At 48.0% G+C, this 20,618-nt stretch overlaps 1 protein-coding gene across 1 annotated transcript in view; it reads right to left on the reverse strand.

Annotated features, from left to right (window-relative positions):
- Positions 1-2,592: 2,592 nt before the first annotated feature.
- Positions 2,593-20,618, reverse strand: part of LOC109433856 (BOS complex subunit NOMO1) — a 45,488-nt gene continuing 27,462 nt past the window's right edge. The window contains exons 17-31 of the mRNA XM_019710385.2: positions 19,392-19,455; positions 18,722-18,817; positions 16,693-16,911; positions 16,510-16,592; positions 15,513-15,672; positions 15,261-15,387; positions 13,641-13,754; positions 12,681-12,808; positions 11,316-11,457; positions 9,268-9,351; positions 7,952-8,062; positions 6,043-6,144; positions 4,882-5,001; positions 3,650-3,742; positions 2,593-3,220 (exon numbers count right to left, since the gene is read on the reverse strand). Coding sequence (XP_019565944.2) covers positions 3,089-3,220; positions 3,650-3,742; positions 4,882-5,001; positions 6,043-6,144; positions 7,952-8,062; positions 9,268-9,351; positions 11,316-11,457; positions 12,681-12,808; positions 13,641-13,754; positions 15,261-15,387; positions 15,513-15,672; positions 16,510-16,592; positions 16,693-16,911; positions 18,722-18,817; positions 19,392-19,455 — 1,775 coding nt within the window. The 3' untranslated portion in view covers positions 2,593-3,088. The remainder of the gene's footprint in view (positions 3,221-3,649; positions 3,743-4,881; positions 5,002-6,042; positions 6,145-7,951; positions 8,063-9,267; positions 9,352-11,315; positions 11,458-12,680; positions 12,809-13,640; positions 13,755-15,260; positions 15,388-15,512; positions 15,673-16,509; positions 16,593-16,692; positions 16,912-18,721; positions 18,818-19,391; positions 19,456-20,618) is intronic.

Raw genomic sequence — 20,618 nt, forward strand, 5'->3', positions numbered from 1 at the left:
CTCCTTCCATCGGTCACACAGGGCCAGCCTGACTGTGAGACGCAACCACATAGGGCAGTGTGGACCACTGGGGACCACCTTGAGGCTGGCATTTATCACAAGCACCCACCATGTGCAAGGGACTGGAAACACAGACGAGTGAGACACAGTTCTCACCCCTAATAAACACTCGGCCCAGACTAGGCGGAATGCAACCATGCAGACCTTGTCCCCCAAATCCTTCCCAACTCCGCTCCAGCTTTTCAGGAAAGGGGAATCCTGCCTATTAAGGAGCTGAATTTAAGTGTTTAGTCACCTTGCTCTTGGGTTCCAGAAACAATGCTGATGGAACAATTACAAGGTCCTCCATCACCTACGTCCCTCCCATGACCCAACCCTCCCCCGCACGCGTGGCTACACGTCACTGTGCCTTTGCTAACTCTATGACAGCTTCCGCCCACATCTCCTGCACACAACATTCATTTTCTAAGCCCCTGAATTATCCCCAGACAACATGGCATGTAACCGCACTGTCCCATTTTGTACAGCAGAGGCAGTAGAGCCGAGCGGTCAAGAACTCTCGGACCTGGGTTCAAATCCCAGCTCTTGCCACTTAGTCGCTGCAAGATCTTTAAGTCTCAGTTTCCTCCTCTATAAAATGGGTCTGAAAGACGATGCACTCATAAGGTCACGAGGCTCCAGGAGCTCGTGCATGAAAGAGCTTAGCACAGAGCCTGGCACACGGTAACGACTCGGGGAACGTTGGCCTCTGCTGCTGGTGTGCTTAACTCGGGAGGGCAATCATCCGCTCACTTTTGCCTGGTTTCATGAATCTCCTTTCCTCACAGTCAGACCATTAGCGTTAAGCACAAGCGCTGCCTCTTCCCTCTGCCCTTGTCTTGCAGCCGGCCCTCCCCACCTACACACACGTGGTCATGCCCACCTTCAGCCCTTCCCGTGCCCCCACTTCCAACAATCCTTGCTGGTTGGTGGATAAAATTCAAAACAAGAAAACCCAGAAAAGCAGACTAAGGCAAAGGCAGCATCTTAGAATGACCCCTCCCTGACATCTCTCCGGTGTCTGCACTGACCTCACGTTAAGCAGCAAAAATGCGCAAGCAACCGAGTCCTCCAGAACCTTAACCATTTTAGACCTTTCCAAAAATTGCTCAGGGAAAACAAATCTGTCTCATGTAACTTTTGCCCCATTCAAAATCCCCTAGCAACGTTAACACTTATCCCTCAGAGGGGGATCAGAGTTCTATCCAGAAAAACGAAGAAAACTACAGATAACTTCCAAATGGACGGAAAACACATCAGCTTTTTTGCAGGAACAGAGAGAGCCCTTTAGAAGTCCCAGCAACATCCAAGGTGACCGGTACCCAGCGATGGCGGAAGACTGCCACTTAATGGCAGCCTCTGGAACTGGATGGAATGTATTGACATTTAGTTGTATCTTTCACAAGCTTTTAACCTTTATACTGTGTCAATAAAAAAGCCCTATTAACATTTAAAAGGGATGTTACTAGGTGTCCACTTGGAACAACAGTAAGAAAACCCTCCAAGAAACATATTATGTTTCTCATCTGTCCCAGATCTCCAAGAGTTTACTTCCTTCCACAGTAAAAATGCAAACTGGTGAAAAAATAAATGGCCCAAGGATGACGAGCTGGAAACACAGCAACTTTTCAGGTGGCCACCAAGAGCCCGGGAACCCTCAGGCTGACCTTCTGCAAGAGAAGTTGCACCCCACAAGAGCTTCTGCCCCATTTTTCCTCTCTACACTCTGTATCCTTCCAGGCTTAGCTCGAAGGTCACACCCAGGAAGCTTCCCGAAGCCCTCAGCTGGGATCAGACCTCTGCTTGGTGTCCCCATGGCCACTGGAGCGTCTTCCACCAGGAGGCCCTCAGCTCCCTTGTCCACTTACTGGCTGGTCTCCCACCCAACGATGGGTCACGCGTTCTGTGAAGGCAGGCACCGTGAAGACATCAATGCCTTCACTCATTCACTCACCCACGCCTTACAGAATGCTCACAACATGCCAAGGAACAAGTGTCGTCTACCCATCTTCATATCCCCAGTGCCTGCCATACGCGGTACTCAGTAAATGCTGGATGGATGTGGCCCCTCCTTCAATGTGACTTAATTGCTTCCTTCGTGTCAGAGCTGAATTAACGCAGCACAAAGCTGTGAATTCCTGTGGCTCCCTCCTGCAAACCGGCAGCTTTCAGGCCTTACCCGTCCTACATACGCATTGTGCAGGGCCAAAAGCATGTGGTCTTTTTAAAAACCGAGTTTGCAGCTAACGTTTCCAACTGAAAGACTGCACACAAGACGCTGTCTTTCTGGCTTCTCTAGAAACACGAGCACACACTCCTGCAGCGCCCCGAGAGCTCGAACTGAGAAGCTGGCTCCTGCAAACTCTGCCACAAGCGCCGCCAGCCCGTTTCACCACCACAGAGGCCAAAAGACAGCCACCGTGTAAGCCCGCGCCTTTGCTGGGGACTTTCTCGTCCCAGCCCTTCACTCAGGACCCGCGGCCCCTCTACACATTGCCATTTGCGATCCTGGTATTATGCCAATATCATCCAAGGAATACGTCTGACAGGAGCTACAACACAAATGAACGGGTGATTTTATTGATTTTACCTCCTAACATACCCTCCTGGTGGCAGGTACATGTTGTACGGTGTCCAGCAGGGACCTTGGGTGCAAAGGGACATGAAGGGAGAACGGAACTCCAACAGGCACTTCCCAGCGAGGGGGCCGAAACCCCCGTTTCCTGGAATTCTTCCTGCCAATGAGCGCTAACGATGAGGGATGACATGCTCACACCACCAGCACAGCTTAAATACCTCTTTGACAAAAATAATAATAATAAATTATCTTCAACTCAGAAAATAAATTGTGCTCAGCAGAGTGACAGACAGGAGGGTCCATTCAATGCATTGCACCGAGGGGCCAGACAGGGGGAGGCCACGCCGGCCGACAGAGGTGCCCGGGGCACAGAGCGGGTGCTGAAATCAGATGCAGGCTTTCGTGCCAGCAGCGGCCCGGCCCCTGGCTGTGGCCTGTCCCCGAGTGAGCCTTCACTGCCCCTCCTCCTCCTCACGTCCGCCTTGTCTTCTGTTTCTTGGCCTGTCTCTTTGCATCTTCTGGGCCGCTATTGTCAGAGGCTGTTTGGCCAAGAGCCCGGACGCCCTGCAGTCGACTTGTCAACTGCAACAGCAAGGGAATGAGCTAGAAAGACAGGGAGAGGGTGAGAGAGAGGGAGATCAGGGGACTTCTGCCCGGATGGGCACTGGAGCCCCACGTACCAGCACACCTCCTTCTTCAGGCCCAGTCACCACCCACTACATGCTAACGGGTGACCTCAGTTCAAAATGAAGCAGGCCTTTGCGCTAGAGAGGGTCAGCAGACAGGCTGGCTCGCTCTGTGAGCAACGCATCCTTAGAAGGATCCCAGGCTTACGGATCAGGAGAGATGTTACAAGACGTTTATGGCCTCGAAGAGAGGCCTTGGGGATCGCCCCTTGAGGCGTTTACGGTCCCTTCGAACCCTAAAATGTTATTTCTGTAACACTGGACATCCTTCTCTGTTACTTCCCAGCTATGAGGGACCCCTCTCGCTGACATATCCGCTTTCTCGCGAGGTCTCTGGATTCCCTACCTTATCGTGGTTGTAGCCGGCCAACAGGACAAGCAGCGTCAGAGGCAGGGCGATGTAGGAACCCTGTGCGATGTCTTGCTCAGGCAGTTTCCTCTGCAAACAGCAAGAGCACGGTCCCTTACCTACCACCCTCTGCCCCACAGCCGTGACCCACCAGCCGTGTGAATCAGCTACCCCCAGACACTGGGTCATACCACACGATCCAAACTCTTTATCCAAATAAGGAACAGAGGCAACTCGCATCAATTTGCAGATGCGCCCTCTGCTATCCAAACTCACTTCTGGCTCCCTGAAACTCAGGAACAGTCCACTGCAAGGTATTCCTTACCCACTGAACTTTCTCTAGCTCAACTGAGGAAACCAAGCGCTGTGGAGAGCGGGGAGTCCCTGTGGTTGAGAAGTAAGCGGATCTTGCTTTGTTGAGTCCCAGCTACACACAGGGGCCTCCTCCTACAAGGACGCATCGAGAAGCCACTGTTCGAGGCTCAGGCACGTGGTGGTGAATGAGCCAGTCCCAGAGACGACACCTAGGGCGACGGAGCAGCTGCGACTTCCCAGCGGCCATTCACCCTCTCTTCCAATAGAACCCTCAACTTTCACCTGAGCCAATCAGAACACAGACCACACGTCCGTTCTTCTCTGCAGTCTGATTGATACGAGATCCAATAAGGTCTACATGTTGCAATTGCCTGATAACTGAGTAAGTTTCCTTTAATCTACAGGTATCCCATCCACATGTTTTTAGTTTCTTTCTCTTACAACTTGTCGAACAAGTCAGGTCCAGGTTGTTTTTTTGCAGTTTTGCAGTGTCCATTACATGGCTCCTGCATCCTCTATGTATGTCCTGTAAATTGGCAGCTGGCTCTAGAAGTTTGGGCGGGTATCATGTGCCTCCCGGAGGACCACAATGCCACCAATCATTACAGAAGGGCGCAGTGGTGACCTTCATCTACAAAAGTCACACCTGAGCCACTGACCTAAACAATTCTACCCTCTCATCGCCAGTCTCCTCCTTTCCTGACAGGGAACTGAGGGCTTGGGGACTTGGACAAGTAGAAACGTATCCGGGGAAATCCAGAATACAAAAATCCAGATGCTAAAGGGACCCAAGGCCAAGGGCCCGTTAACCAGCTGTGCTCCCTCCATCCAGTACCCAGGGCACAGGCGGTGGGAATGTTCCTTCTCCCGCCAGCCCCGCCCGCGGGTTTTTATGAAACGCTCCCTCTTCTTACCGTGGGATTGAAAATCAAGGTGATGTGCTTATGGTAGCCCAGTGCAGTGAAGGAAACTTGAGGCAAGACGTAGTCGTACTGGGATCTGGGGAGCGTGGAGTCCAGGAGCACAACGTAACTCTGAGCACAAGAAGGGATTTTTATACAGCGCAGTTCGGGCGAAGCAAATGAAAACTAAAATTTAACGTACGGTTGTGATGGAGAGGACTGTATGGTCCTAACAAATTTGCCACCTTTACACACCCAAACAGGGTCACTCAGCTAGTAAGGTTCCAAGCAGGCTTGGAACCCCGGTGAGCCCGAGCTATTTCCACAGCGCTGCCTAAAGAAGTAGGGGAGCATCCCGAGAAATGGGGAAAAGCCCCCACATTCCATCACAACCTATCTCACTGCTATATAGCCATTTCATATGCAGAAAGGCCACAGCATGTCACCCCCGTGCACATCACCCCTGTGGCAGGTGGTCACTAGCCAGGAGACAGAATGGCACACCACAGGCTCACAGCTGACACCCTCAGGCTCAGGCCCCCAGAAAGGAACAGATTCTTTGCAAAGGTTGCTCCCATCACGCCAACTACAATAGTTTACTCTGTCCAATTAGAATTGATAATAAACATTCTGAATCAGTAAGTGCTGTCTGACGTTAGGGCCTTGGTTAAATCAATTATGGAATTTCCTATACTGTGGACTACTGTGCAACCATTAAAAATCATGTTACAAATGATTTAATGATGAGGAAAACACTGGTGACATAGTCTTCATTGAAAAGCACAGACTACAAAATAATGCACAAGGCTCAGCTTTTAATTATTAAAATAAACACACCTGCATATTTATACGTATACACATATGTGCACACGCCTTGAAAAAAGACCAACAAGATACCTCTGAGGATGTTAACAGTGGTTATTTCTGGATGATGGGGTTATGTCTGATTCCCCCCACCCAACTCACCTGCCATGAAAATGTATTATTTCTGTAAATAGAAAAACACTAAGAAAAATAATCCCTACAGAGCCCAACCTCCTTTGATTTAGAAAGGACCATGTCAACCATTTCTGCAGAGTGGTACTCAGGAAGAAAATGAGCGACTTGTACTTCTGTGAACTAAAAATGGAATTAAAACAGAGACGGAAATGAGAACGGCGCCACGGCCATTACCTGGCCATCTCTGAGCAGAGGCGGGAAGTGGAAGAAGAGGGACTGGCCGAGGGAAACCGTCTGAATCGGGTTGTCGAGGTTTTCACTCTTGTAAAGCTTCACCTGGAGAGGAGAAACAAAGCAGGATGGGCTTGTGAATGAAACCACGACGAGCCTTTCATTTCAGAAAGGATCTTTGTGAACATGGGTGTTTGAAAGAGAAACTGTCCTGTGCTGACAGGCCACATGTGTAATGCATCCTAGTCATCCAAAACTCCAGTTACGTAACATGGACAGAAATGTAAGACATGAAATAGATTCTGATGACATACGCTAATGCTGAAAATAGTAATAATAGTCAGTATAACGATCACATAAGAAAGAATAGCTTCTAACATAGATATATATGCCAGGCGGGCAGCAGGGGCCTTAGATATATTGTCACCAATCCTGGCTACTCAACAGGCATCGTTATTATCCCTAAGGAGACTCAGAGAGCCTGTGTCACCTCAGGTTGCACAAGTTATACATGGTGGAACCTGGAACTCAAGCCATGTCACTGAGGGTCTCACCCTCCATCACTGCCTCTCCATACGCTGTAACCTTAACTCTACAGGTATTTGTTCCCATTTGTATTGGTTCCCAGCCTGCTTCCAGAAAGTTTAGTGCTTTGTTTCTGGCCTTTCTTTATATCCGGTCTGGGTTTGCTGCCCACTCTCACACCATGTGATGGGGCATGAGAAGAGGAAGGGACAGTGCTGGCTGAGGCTAGTGGGTGTGGGGGCTCCACCCTGCACCTGCCACAGGAAAACGCCAGAGCCACCCCTCCCAGGGTCCACACTGGCACGTTTCTACATTAACACACAAGTCAAGACGAGTTTTCTGAAAACAAAGTCACAGGAAATACTGGATGCCTGTGGGTCTCATCCAAGACCACGTATGTGTTCTTTAGGCCTGTACAGGGTTCTAAATAAATTTGAATTCATTGCCTACATTTAGAAATTAGGTGATTTCAAATAACTCTAACTTCCAGCTTGAAAACTGGAAAGTGATGTCAACCCTGGGCCAACACAGCAACAAGCAGAGGGAGCAGAGTGGCACCGTCCCCTCCCATCTGCTCCCCTTGCCCCTCTTGGATGGGGCCTGGGTTCTCCAGTTCACCCCACACCCACCCACCCTCCTCACTCTCTGGACTTACCTGTCTGGCCCCCAGAGGCAACATACTTTAAACTCCTGGACTGAAGGGCAGCGAAGAGGTGAGTTAAAACCTAAGTGCACGTTCTCACCCAAGTCTAACACTGTAAGATTGTGAGTCGCTCTGAAAAGTATACGCCCGTGGCAATTCATTAACACCTTTCAAAGGATCGCAGGGCAGCGTATAAACATGGCTTCATTAATCGCAGACATGGACACTGGTAGCGCCTGAAGAGACCTTATGTCACTGAGTCCAACTCCCCGGCTTTACAGAGGAGGGAACTGAGGTCCACGGGAATGAAGCGACTGCCCAGAGTGGCAAGGTGATCACGGTGACAGGACAGAGCCCAGACCTGCTGAGTTCTGTCCACTGCCCCCCACCTCCCACAGATAGAATTTAAAGAGTTATGAGGCACTTTGCCTTAAAATTGTCTTTCCGTTTGCGATTCCACAGTGTATTGATCATTCATTAGGTTTCTAATACAATACTGCCAAAGACATACACTGCTCGCAAAACGATGGTCTGAAACTAGAAGGCATTTCTCTCCAGCAATCAGCAAACACTCCCCCAGATACCTGCTGGGATGGAAGTTCCTTCAGTCTCAACCTCCCCCCTCTCGGCATCTCCACCTTTAATACCCTAAAGCAAGCACTAGACAGGCCTGGATATCCTGCTCCCCCTCGTCTCAAAGCCTAAAAGAACACGATTATTTTCACCTTAAAAAAACAGCCTTACCCACAATGTAGGAAGATACTCAGAAGAAGTGATCACGTTTCCACTCAGATCGAATTGATTAATCTGCCGGAAAACTATAATGTTCACATCGTCGATGTCGTTATTCCCAACCTAGAAGGACATAAGGAATGTTCTAGAAAGAGGTAAGGAATGCTGGTATTGAGGAAGCCGGAAGACAGACTTCTCCGCGGTCCTAGGGGCTCTTCTTTAACAAACTTCACTTCCTATATAAAGGGAGCAAAGTCTGCCGCAGAAGGAGCTTAAGTCCAAGGTCACAAACTGACAGTAAGTAGGTGGGCTACACCTGGCCCCTACACACATTTTGTTTGACAAGCACAGTATTTGTTTTCAAAGTTAAAAAAAAAAAAAGTCACCATTTTTTTAAATTGTATATACAAAAAAAACGCCAGATCTTCCAGCTTCTCTTGAAAAAAGAGAAAGCTGTTCTTGCATGGTGGCAATCAGCAGCTGAGTCACATCTGCCCCACTGGGTGGGCATGTGCTCGCCTGTTTGTCACCTGTCCACACCTGCCGGGTCGCAGTCCACACGACTGCTTGTGATCCTGGCCTAAGTCACCACGGCAAGGAAATATGAACTTGTAAGATGCAGCCATCACAGCCATTTAAAATGCCAGATGCTATAAAGACGTCAAGAAAATCCACCTGCTGGGCCAAATAGCCCGAAGTGGCCCCCCACCTCCCTCCCTAACTCCTCACAACCTTCACCCCTAGTGCCACCTCAGAAAGCCACCAAGGGGCAGTCCCTCTGATCCCACCCAAGCCCTGCAGTCTAGCAAATGACAGTAATTCTATGGGAGAAAAGCTTCACTTTAAATGATGCCAGGGCCACTTCCTGTGACCTGGAGGGCTGCCTCTTTAGGGATCAATTAGCTACATCACTATGTGAATATCAAAAGACCCTGCCCACCAAATGGAACACACATGGTCCTCTGCATATGAGGAAACTGGGTGGCCTGCTACCAAGGGAGCCCATGGTCTCGTTATTACATTCCTTTGATTAGAAATGCCGCTTGTGCCTGAAGAGCCTTAACTTGATCAGAGCTTTCAGGGGAAGTGGGGAAACAAGAGCTCACATTTCTCTGGGTGCGTGACAGCCATGCTGTTCATTAAAAACCACACAGAAGATGCTGCTTGGGAAGATGACACTATTCTAGGAGGACCTTTAATTAGGGCTTAAAGTGCCCACCCTGCCCCCACCACAGATGAAAGGCAGCCAGCCAGAGGAGCACGACAGGATTTCTGATCAGGGAGGCAATCACACCATGCTGATGGCACTGACAAATTTCATGCCTTACCGAAATGACCCGGTGCGGGGGGAGGGCCCGTTCTATGTGGTCGTTGCCTTCGGCCTTGAGCTGAACGTGGTACACACACCCCGGCTGCAAAGGAAACCCAGGCATCACTTCTCCAGAAAGATGCTTGTCACAGGCAACCTGACCTGAGCCTGTGCTGACTGCAGGACCCCAGAGAACGCGGGCTTTTCTGCCCCACAAGAGTTCCCGGTCTGCGGCTTGTCAAGCTTCTAAGAGTTCCTTTAAAAAGCACCCTGATGAAACATATATCTGATGGTCTGCGATTCCTCCCATCCCCATTCACTTTCCTCTAAAATTCAATGTGGTTCCTTAATTCAAAACAGCAAGCGTAATATGCTCTTATTCTGATAAAATTCTTCTTTACTGGCTGTCCACCCCTCCCCTCTATACATATATATGCATCCAGGGATATCTGGAATGACAGTTCCAAATGTTTACCACGGATATTATTTCTGAGAAGTAGGATTTCAGGTTTTTTCCTTGTTTTCAAATATATATATATATATATTTTTCTTCTTTATACTTTTTTATTCTATTGCTCAAATTTACAGGCCTATGTCATGTTCACCAAAAAAAAAAAAAATCACCATTCTGAAAAAACGTTTATGTGACACTGCACACATGAAGGACATGTATACATTTACTCGGATAATTTTTGGCAGATAGCGTATTTTGCTCTAAGAAAGCCAGCACAGGATGACACTCATCCAAGAAATGGAAGTAAATTGCCTTGAAGAAATGCACTTTGCTGTTTGTTTTTACCCCGCTATACGGGCTAGCGGCAAAGTAGATAATGAGGGGTATGAGTTCAAAAGAGACTCTCTAGAGACTAGGCCGCAAATCAGATAAAACGCAGCTTAAAAGTAAGGCTTTAGCACAAATGGACTCACTGTAAACTTCTGAATTATTTTTTTCTTACACACTTATTAAAAGATCTGTATCTTTAATCCAGAGAATAAAGGGGACTTACATTAGCTGGGTGAAAAATAAAACTTTTACAACTACCAATTTCTGTCACCGACAGCACAGCTGGCCCAAGGACACATCAGGACCTAGAGGCCTAGGCCAAGTTCAAAGGTGTCCATATGCATCGAAGAGGGGACAGCCCTAAGATTGCAACCGTTTCTTTTGAAATTCGCATGGATAACATGGTTCTGGCCTCAGACCTAAAATAATGTGCACTGTGATGGTCTCTGTATGCAGACAGGGCAGTGTCAGAAACGGCATCCACTCTGCATTAAACACCGGCACGTCCAGGTGCTGGCTTTAGGGGTGTTTTTTTTTCCCCTTTCTAAATTTTGTCCTTTTGACCATGTTGCGTTTGTGCAGCCAACAAAGGACGAAACTGCAAAGGCTGGGCTTGCACTGAACATGTGAGATAGAAAAGCTGGTTGTAAGGACACTGGATATGAGTAGTCTCGTCTTTTGGACAAATAAAAATTGAGCAGAAATGCACCATGGATCCAAAACCAAATGTTACAATTTAGCAGCCAAAAGAACAAAGAAGTTGGTTGTCTGGCCCACAAAGAAGTGATTTCGTGTTTTGTTTTTTTTTAATTAGTTGTGAACGTCTAAAGATCAGGAGTTTTTTATTGGTGCATTCATTCCTTTGCTCCTGCATCAGACACTAAGTGTATGCTGTAGAAATCACAGAGAGAGCGTGGGTTGTAAGGCACTGCTGGACTGGCCCACTCAGATTTGGGGTTGGGTCCCCAGCCTTTCCGATTCACAAACCATATATTCTCAGTTGACACCAGAGATAGTTATGCGTCTCTTGGCCATAGACTAATGTTTGCCCAGATCACGTGAGCTGAGATGCCAGTCTGCCGTTTTACTTAGATACTCTGGGGTGATGCCACCAAACTCCAACCCAACGTATCAGCTAGATAAAAGGACGCGGAGGGTTCCTGAACCTCACCACCCTCCCAGCCTCCCAGCCCAGTCCATTCCCAGCAGTCTTGGGGGCACCACAGGACACCTCTGAACACGGTATGAAAACACCGCCTAGCGAAACATGGTCCAGGCCTCACCAGCAATCCACGTAACCTGAACTTGCCCTCTTCATCGGTCACGGTGTCCTCTCCATAAATGCCGCAGTCGTTCTGCCCCACTGCTTCCACACCAACACCCTGCTCTGGTTCTCCATTTAAAGAAGAAACTGTGCCATAGCAACTAGAGTGACAAGAGGAGAAACGGAACATGACATTCGCGTGGTTTTCTGAAGCACACAAAGGATTTCAGGTGAAGTGTCCTGCATTTACCAACAATTTACGGTGCACAACAACTCGGGGGAGAGCTGTGCCCCAGTGACCCAGGCAATTCAGGTGTAGCAGTGTCACCTGCAAATGGAGCCAGGCTCATGCCAGCCAGCTAGGAGGACGGCACCAATTTCTCTCTCCTACATTTTAAGGGACATTCCAGGAAATTGTAATTTTAAAAGGCTAAGCTTTACTCCATTTTACTTTATTTTAGTTACGCTTTACTTTAAATAATGAAATATTCAATAAAATGAAAATAAATCACTTTCTCTTCGATTCCATGCATTCAGGTGAAAATGGTCCGTTTTTCTAAACCTACTCCTTCTGATGAATCTTTGTGTTAAATACTTTTGTGTATGTGTATAAATGTATAAGTGTGTCTTTGCATATAAATTCATATATACAAACATACATATAATATATATCTATAATATATGTTATATATATGTATATACATATACACACACAGAGGATGCCAAAAAATGTATACACATTTTAAGAAAAGGAAAAAACAGTATTAAAATTACGCTGACGGTAACCGCTTTGAGCATCTCTTATAACTGCAGAAGACAAACATGACTTGTATTCACCTTTTGTTATCGGTATATACTGAGTAATGCAATTTTAATAGTTTTTCTCCTTTCTTAAAATTTGTATACAATTTTTTGGCTTTTCTTGGCACCCTCTCTCTATATACATATATATTTATACACACACAAACACACCAGTATTTGCATAAACCATCTCTACAAGTATTCAGAAACACTCAAAACCTTGGGGAGCTGGGAGACAAGGACAAAAGGGAAATTTTACATAATACACTCTTCAATAGTTCGAAGTTTTACTCAAGTGAATGCATTTCCTCTTTTTAGAAATTTACTTCACGTTTCCAACTTTTCTAAAAAATAAAAATTTGAAGCAATTGCATAGCCTGTCGTAGGCCAATCTCAAAAGAGAAACTTTGGGACCGAACCACTAGTTTGAGATGTCAGAAGAAGAGGACAGCAGTCTTTTCTCCTCTCTGATCTCCTCGCCTCCCAAATAAAAGCAGTATGGAGGCCGGGTGAGCGTCTGGACACCAGGAGCGGGCGTGGGCCTCCGTAGCCTGGGCCCAGATGAGAGGGGGCGGCCGCTCACCTGTAGGCCGTCCGGTACCCCGTGATGGTGATCTTCAAGTTCTGACCCTCCTGCACCTCGATCATTTGGGAGGACGGCTCAAACCGGAATTCTTTCATCATGGGTTTGAAGTAATACTGGCCAGGGCTCTGCCGAGACAACCACAAACTGAACCTCTACGGCCACATCTAGGTCTGGCTTAAAAGGGAGCAACTAAAGTTGTCATGGACCAGAATTGTGCCACAGAGCTCCACGGCTCCCCAGAGAGAAATGGCACCCCTAACGCCACAGTGACTAGTTACAGTAACAGCAGCGACACATCTAACAAGAGCAGTGTCATCGTCATGCACGCACCTTCAGTAACTCTGAGGTAGAAAGCATATTTGATTTTTAGAAATGATGAAACGGAGGCTCAGAGAGGTCAAGTAACTTGCCTGAGATGACACAGCAAGTCAGTAGCTAAGGGAAGACTTGACCTTGGGGGTGCATCACTGCACAGAGTGTGATCTTTCAGATACACCTGTCTGCGACACCCATACGCCCCTCGCTTTATTCCCAGGACAGACAAGATGGCCGATGAACGTGCATTTCCTGAGTCCCCACCACCCGGACCACATCTGGAATGAAAAACTCATGTTATCCTCCACCAGGCGGAGCGTGCCTTATAGAAGAGCGCCAGCTAACCGCCGAACAAGACTCGGCACTATGAACAACGGGCTCCTGCAGCAAAGCAAAGGGATGCCTGAGCCCAGGATCATTAATTACATTGTCTTTGTGACAAGTGGGTGAGCAGAACACAAGAAGTATGTGCGGAAGGGAACACGTATCAGCGGCCTGAAGTTCTGGTTACATGTGGGCCCCTGAGAAACTTCAAACGCTCCACACCGGTGTGCTGTTCTCACGTTGTCAAGCAACGCAGCAGTCATGCATGCCCGCCCCTGCTCCCTCGTGGGGAGGACAGGCAGTCACAGGACACCTTACCAGGTTGGAGAACGTCAGAATGCCATTGTCCTGAGTCAAGAGGTTGGAACGAAACACGCCACCGCTGAGGGATAAGAGGACCCCAGGGAGGGGCTGGTCATCTTCAGCTTTTATCTGCGGGCAAGAAAGGGATGCAGAGCAAGCTTAACTCCATCAGCCATGAAGACAGTAGTTCACAAGTCAAGAGGTAATTCTTATGGTTTTTCTTCTGGTTATTCACTGGGGGGAACCAAGGGTCTGTTCTCCATCCCCAGGGGTAACGGATGTTCCCAGTTTGGTGTGTAGCATTCCAGAACAGTTTCGATGGCCAGGCAAAGCTTATAAACGTCACAGCTATTGCTAAAGGACTGGCAGGTGTCCTGGAGGAGGGGGGGTGAGACACAATGGCCCCCTAGACACTGCACTCGCTTTCTTCCCTCCACCACGCATCCTGACTTTCCTCTTGTATCAGTCCACTGACAGAAGACCTGCCTCACTGGGTCTTAACAGCTGCATATTATTCTAGAGCAGAGGCTGGCAACTCACCTTTGTGATGGAAAAGGAGAGACAATCCAAAGGTCTCTGAACGTGTATATCCTTACGCACTTATGCTTTTCTCTTTTCCTGGATGATTAATTCCTAGCAGTAGAACTGATGGATATGTGTACTTTAAATTCAGAAAGATGCCACCAAATTGCCCTCCAAAGTGGCTGTCACCCTTGACAGCTCCATAAATCATCCCGTCGTGAGAAAATACACGCTCTCCACAACATGCATACTGTCTTAACTATCCGAATCTAACCCAAAACCCAGTGTTTTGATGATAACTTCCTTTGTGTTTCCTCAGTCACTAGGGAAACCGTGCATGTCTTCTACGTCTATTAGTCACTTGCAATCACTTGTGTGAATTGCCATTTCACCTCCTTTGTTCATCTTTTCTCTATTGGGTTTTTCCGTATCAATTTTAGAGGCTCCTTATAAACTGGGGATGTTACTTCTGGTATAAACATTCCTTCTGAGTTCGACTATCTTTCAATGAGGTATAAGATGTATTCTGCAACACAGAATTTTCATTTTTGATGTGAAGTGATCTGCCTTTGTGCTCCTTTGTCCTCCATGTCGAAAATGTTCCCACTCCAGGATCTCCAGGCTCACTCTGTGCATACCACACCCTGCTTCTTCCCCAGAAGGGGCGACAGACATCAAACACCACTGGAGGAACCCTTCCATACGACACAGAAGAGACTTCGGGAGGAAGGTGTAAAACACTTCCCCAAAGGTGTGCGAACAAGCTCAAGTGAGAGACCTCCCGTTATGCTGAGTGAAAGGAGCCAGACAGAAAAAAAGGAAGTCCTGTGTGATTCCATTTCGCTAAAACTCTAGAAAATGGAAACTCATCTATAGTAATGACAGAAAGCAGTTCAGGTCGGCAGTGCGGGGTGGGCGGGATGGATTACCACGGGGTACGAGGAAACTTTGGGGGGGACAGGGACAGATGTGTTTACTATTTTGATTGTGGTGTTTCCGTGGGTGCGTTTGTATGTCGAGACTGTGGAGACTATACCAAATTATACACTTCATGTGCAGTTTATTATATATCAATTATACCCCAATAAAACGGGTGTTTGAAAACAGCGTTACCTCAAAGCTCACGCCTGCCAGGGCGTAAGCGTTAAAGTCTCCTATGGTTCCTTCCACCGCAGTCAAGACGTAGCCCTCCTTCTGGGAGGACACCGTGTATTCCAGGTCACTGTGCAGGGGCCCGACGCTGGATGAGAGAGAGCAAATGCTCAAGATGGCCTCACGGCAGATCCTGGAGGAGGCATCACCTACCCCAACGGAATCTGGGCTCCCCATTGGTCCCCAGAGAACGTTTCTCAACCACGGACGTACCTGTAGGCGCCTTTGTCATCAGTAAACACTGTGATCAGGGGCGAGCTTGCCCCCTTTTCGCTTATGACAATCTCAACTCCTTCCAACTCTGGGTGGACTTGGCCTTCGAGGAATAAGCCTGCTTTCCCATGGATTTCAATCAGCTTGCCCGGGCAGCTCTCTGAAACAGAAGAAGTGAACGGAAGAGGACACCTTAGCTACAGACAGAAGGGAGCCTTCTGGGTGGGGGCTTCTACTGAAAGAAGGGCCTAGAACGGAGATATTCCAAATGAGGTTGTTGCACACGTGAGAAACCCCAATAAAAAGAAGTAGTTCAAGCCTTCCTACACCCTTGAAAGGCATCGTTTAACCGCCAAGAATGTTGGCAGGTAAAGCTAGCAAAAGGCTGGGTTTTCACTACTCCTGTCCCTCAGTTCCCACGGGGCCACAGACGAGGACAGACTGCTAAGAGTCACGTGGAAGACCGCCCCAAGCACGCTGCTGCTGGAAAGCCAGGCTCTTCAATCCACTCTCCTTTCAGACACATACCACATAAATGCCCAGGATTTAATAAACCAGTAATGCTAGAGAAAACTACCAGTAGCCAAAAGAGAATACTCCTCAAGCAATCACTTCTACTTATGCAGCCCTAAAAAGACCCGCCCATCACCCCTACTGAAAAATACAATCACCAACAGTTCAGACACAGAACGGCTAATGCTCCCATTCCAGCAATGACGGTTTTGCTTTTCACCCACCTCTGGTGTTAACCCGGTAATGTCAAGAAAACCCAAGACCCTTTCTGAAAAGACCACCCCCTTCTAAAAGCAGAAGTTCCTTTCACTGATCTCATTCACTCACTCATTCATTCATCAAACAGTGACATCTACGTGCCAGAGGGGATTTAAGGTTCCTTACAAAGATGGTTTCACTGCAACAACAACACAGAATAAATGTTTAAATGCAGACGAAGGAATAGCTGCAAAGGGCCCCACGGGCTCACGGAGCCGACATCTACCTCCACTGACGGTGGCTTCCAAGGAAGGTGGATAAAAGAGCAGCTCTTTAGATGAAGGCGTGACCGTGATTTTCTCCCCAGACCTGAAATAATGAAAACACCTCAATTCGGTGGGTTCTGCCCCTCTGTTACGAAGAACATCAGAACACAAGACACTGCAGAGAGAAGCGCAAGAGAGCTCACCGGGCCCAGTAGGAGAAGTCATAAGAGAAAGGGCCTTGTAACTCATCCACCATCTCCTGGACGGGCGGCTTGGTCCTTCCTTCTCCACCCGCTTCTTTGCCGTTCTTCTCCCGCTCCTGCCTGCGGCTCTCAATCTCGGCCAGCTGCTGCTCCCTCCGCAGCTCCTGCACAGACTTCAGGGGGCCTAAGACCAAGGCGGGTTCACTGTCAATGGAAGACCTGGAGGAAAGGAAGCAGCAGCCCAGAGGATGTGGTCACTTGGCCCTGTCGTCGGTAGGAATCTGACACGTCTGCCAGTGGTCATCCGTAAGTGAAAAAACCAAACACCTGATAAAGCCCCCACGTGGCACAGTCTCCTGCTGTTTTGAATAAACTAAGAGTTTTTGAAAAATAAAGACTGAACTTCTGCGTAATGGCAGCAGTAGCTGGAGACCTGAGCTGGAATGAAATACCACTGGCCTTGCGACTGGTGAAAACTTGCCAGATTGCCCGAGGATGTGGCACTCTCTGCACGCCACCATCCGCTGTCTTTCATTCAGCCTTTATCGGGGGGCATCCTCTGCCAGAGAAGCAGGCACTGGGATACAGAGAAAACAGGACAGACACATTCCCTAACCCTGTGGAATCCACGTTCCAGTGGGAAGAGGCAGACAGACGATAAAAGGAAAACTGATGTCAGATGATAGGGAAATGAAGAATAAACAAACGTGTAAGAAGAGAGTGCTGGGAGCATGGGGGCACTGTTGTTAGGGGGTCAGCCAAGGCCTTTCTGAGCAGGGGACCCTGAGCAAAGACCTGAAGGGAGGAGGCAGGCATGCAGCTCTCTGGGTGAGCAGTGCCTCAGGCAAGGGGGAGGGGGGCAAGTGCAAAGTCCTTGGAGTCTTGCGGGGGGGGGGGGCTCCCTCGGCACACGCAAGGGACAGCAAGGAGACCGAGGCAGCCTGGGCCAAGGGACCCAGGCAGGGATCAGATCAGTCAGGGGGTCCCCGGGGAAGCAGGTGTCAAACTAGGGCTTCAGAGCTGTGGCTCTTGGTGGGACCCTGGGTTTCCTTGTGAGAGGAATGGAAAACCCCTGGAGTTTTAAGTAGAGGGATAATGTGAGCACTAGTAAAAGGATCCCTCGTAGCTTAGTGTGGGTGCCCTACCAGCCTGCCTCTCCTGGATGCCCCCAATCCCAACAAGGTCACATTCAAAGCACTGATCACCCTTGTAATTTTATAGTTCTGGGTGTGATTCTTGGACTGTTGTCTGCCTCCCCCATGAGACTGTACGTACGTTCCACGGGGGTGGGAGCTGTGGGCTACGCCCAGTCACACAGAAGGCTCTCAGTAAATATTTTCTGAAAGAATGGCTGGGTGAAAAGGTGGTGGACAGAATGGTGGAGACATAGCCGGAAAGTCAACTTCCGCTAGGGTAAGGACAGAGAAAGTTACTCAGGTTTCCATTCTATTTGACAAAGGTGGTTGGTCATGTTGCCAAAACTCTTTCCTTTCTCAACAAAATGAGGGTGTCAGGTGCCCCTCACTACACGGCAAACATTCCTCTCAAAGGTGACATTCACATAAACCCAACCCCAGGGAGAGACAGTCTTTGATATCCTTTCTATCTCATGACCTTTCTTGTATCCGGCGCCATCTCCATTTCCCCAGCCTTTGAGAAAAGGTCTCAGAAAAATAGGCAATCTTTCTGTATTTGCTAAAACGCTTGAAATACAATGAACAAACCAGAGGTTTTTATTTCCCTAGCAAAGACAGGAAGTGTAACGAGTTCAAAGAGAAATTGAAAGACACTGAAACGAGCTGTCAGAAGGCTCTGCCTCAGCCACAGTTAATTCTTAAATCATAAAAGCAAAGGATCAAGGCTATTGTAAATTTATGGCCACGTCACGTAAGTGTGAGAGAGAAGGCCATTTGTATACACACCTAGAGATAAGGAATCAAAAATCATTTTCAGAGAGCCCACTGGAGAAGCTCCCAGGCCTCACCCACCACCCTCCCACGCTCGGCCCACCACGGAACGCTACTCTTACTTGATAGTCACAGTGACATCCATCATTTTGTCAGTGGTGATAGTTCCAAGGACATGGTGGCGAATGGCTGTCAACGTCAAGATACTGGGTGAAGACCTATGAATCAAAGAAGTGGAAAGAAAACACCAGCGATATCACCTAGTCGTTCTGAAAGGATCAAAAACAACACCCTTCCTGGGCAACCTTCCTGACTCTGAAATGTACTACGTGCAATTGATCTTAGTTTGGGACGAAATAACTCCTGAAATACACACCAGTGTTTTTGGGGAAAAAAAACAAAAAACTAATCCTCCACTCCAAAACATTACATCTCCAAGTCCCAGTGACACTCACGAGCATTTGCAAAAATCGAAAAACGGTGGGCCTGAGCTTAAGAATTCCCATCAGTGAGGGCGGGAGGAAGATTTACCAAAGATTATATTTAAGAAAGGTCAAAACCACAGCCTTCCCTCCTGGGTTTACAGAATTTTAGGGAAAAAGATCCTACCGCCATTTCCTCAATAATTTACTCAAGTACCTTAAAATCTTAATCTAGAAACTCTTTTTAACACTTAAGTTCTTCCAGAAAAAACACAAAAAAATTCCACCCGCTCTCAGAAATGACGGAAGAGAGGCACACTCACTCCCCACAGAAGAGACACAACCACAGAGCAGCGAGCACCCAGCTTACGTGTCATAGGTGTAGAACGCTTGCTCAAACCGGTGGCAGGATCGTGGGGTCACCTTGTACACTCCTGCAGCCAGGAAAGCAAAACAGATTCTCAGAGAAGGGTGTCTACTATGCGAAGCGATTGCAACATTTGAAGTGCAAAGGCACCGCGTCACCTAAAGACCAGAGCACATCACGGGTGTGTGACAACGGGACCAGAAACGCCTTTTCCACTGCCCATGACAGCGTCTCCCCCATGACCCAATCCATCCAATGGCCTACTCACAAGCTCAGGATTTTCATTTCCAGAATTTAACAACTCACAGCGTCATGTGATCTGCCCAAGCCAAGCTAACAGATGCTTGCAGAAGAAGTACCTTCTACCGCAACTCAGACTGAGAATTTTCTACTTGAGGATTCTATTAAAGATCCAAAAGACAATCACAGCCTGAATTTCCTATAAATATTCCCAACAAGGGGCATGGAGCAGGGGAAGGCCCCCAAAATTATGAAATAGTCACAGAAAACATTTTTGTGCCGTTAGCTTAAGCAGAGAAACATTCCATTAGGGGCACATGCCATCATTTGCCAGAGGAAGACAGTCAATTTCAGGACGGAGGGGGGCGTAAGGGACAGCACTCAGGCAGAGAATGGCATCTGAACCACAGACTTGCTACTTGCTTCCCCAACAGCTGTCTTTCCTTCCTCACTATCAGACCCGGGTTTATGTTTAAGGTGGCAGTGTGTGCAGCCTCAGCAACATATCCCACTGTCCCAGCCTCCCTTGCAGCTAGAAGCGACCATGTGACACGGGTCTGGCCAATAAGACATAAAAGGGGTTTACTGGAGAAGGAGGCACGCCAAACATTTGCCTGCCCCTCTCCTGGTCTTCCTGCCTTAAACATAACAGATTTTTGGAGGGAACAGTGGCTTTCTTGAAAACACAAGGGAAACAATACAAGGGAAAGGGCTAAAAGAATCATAAAGACACCAACTCTAACATCTACCAGCTGCTGAACCCATGCTTGTAGCCACATGCTGGCAGACTTTGTTACTGAGCCAAATTAACCACTACTTCTTGAGGATATTGTTGTACAGATTTTGTTACTTGCAGCCAAAGGCATCTTAACTTCAACACAGAAGGACAGAGCGATTGGAGTGGAGAAAAGGGCAAACAGGGCTAGATTATACAGGAGTTCAAGGTCAGGTTAGGATTTTGTATTTTATCTTGAAAACCACAATGAGATA

This window comes from Rhinolophus sinicus, linkage group LG18, assembly GCF_036562045.2.
Source record: "Rhinolophus sinicus isolate RSC01 linkage group LG18, ASM3656204v1, whole genome shotgun sequence".
Taxonomy (NCBI): domain Eukaryota; kingdom Metazoa; phylum Chordata; class Mammalia; order Chiroptera; family Rhinolophidae; genus Rhinolophus; species Rhinolophus sinicus.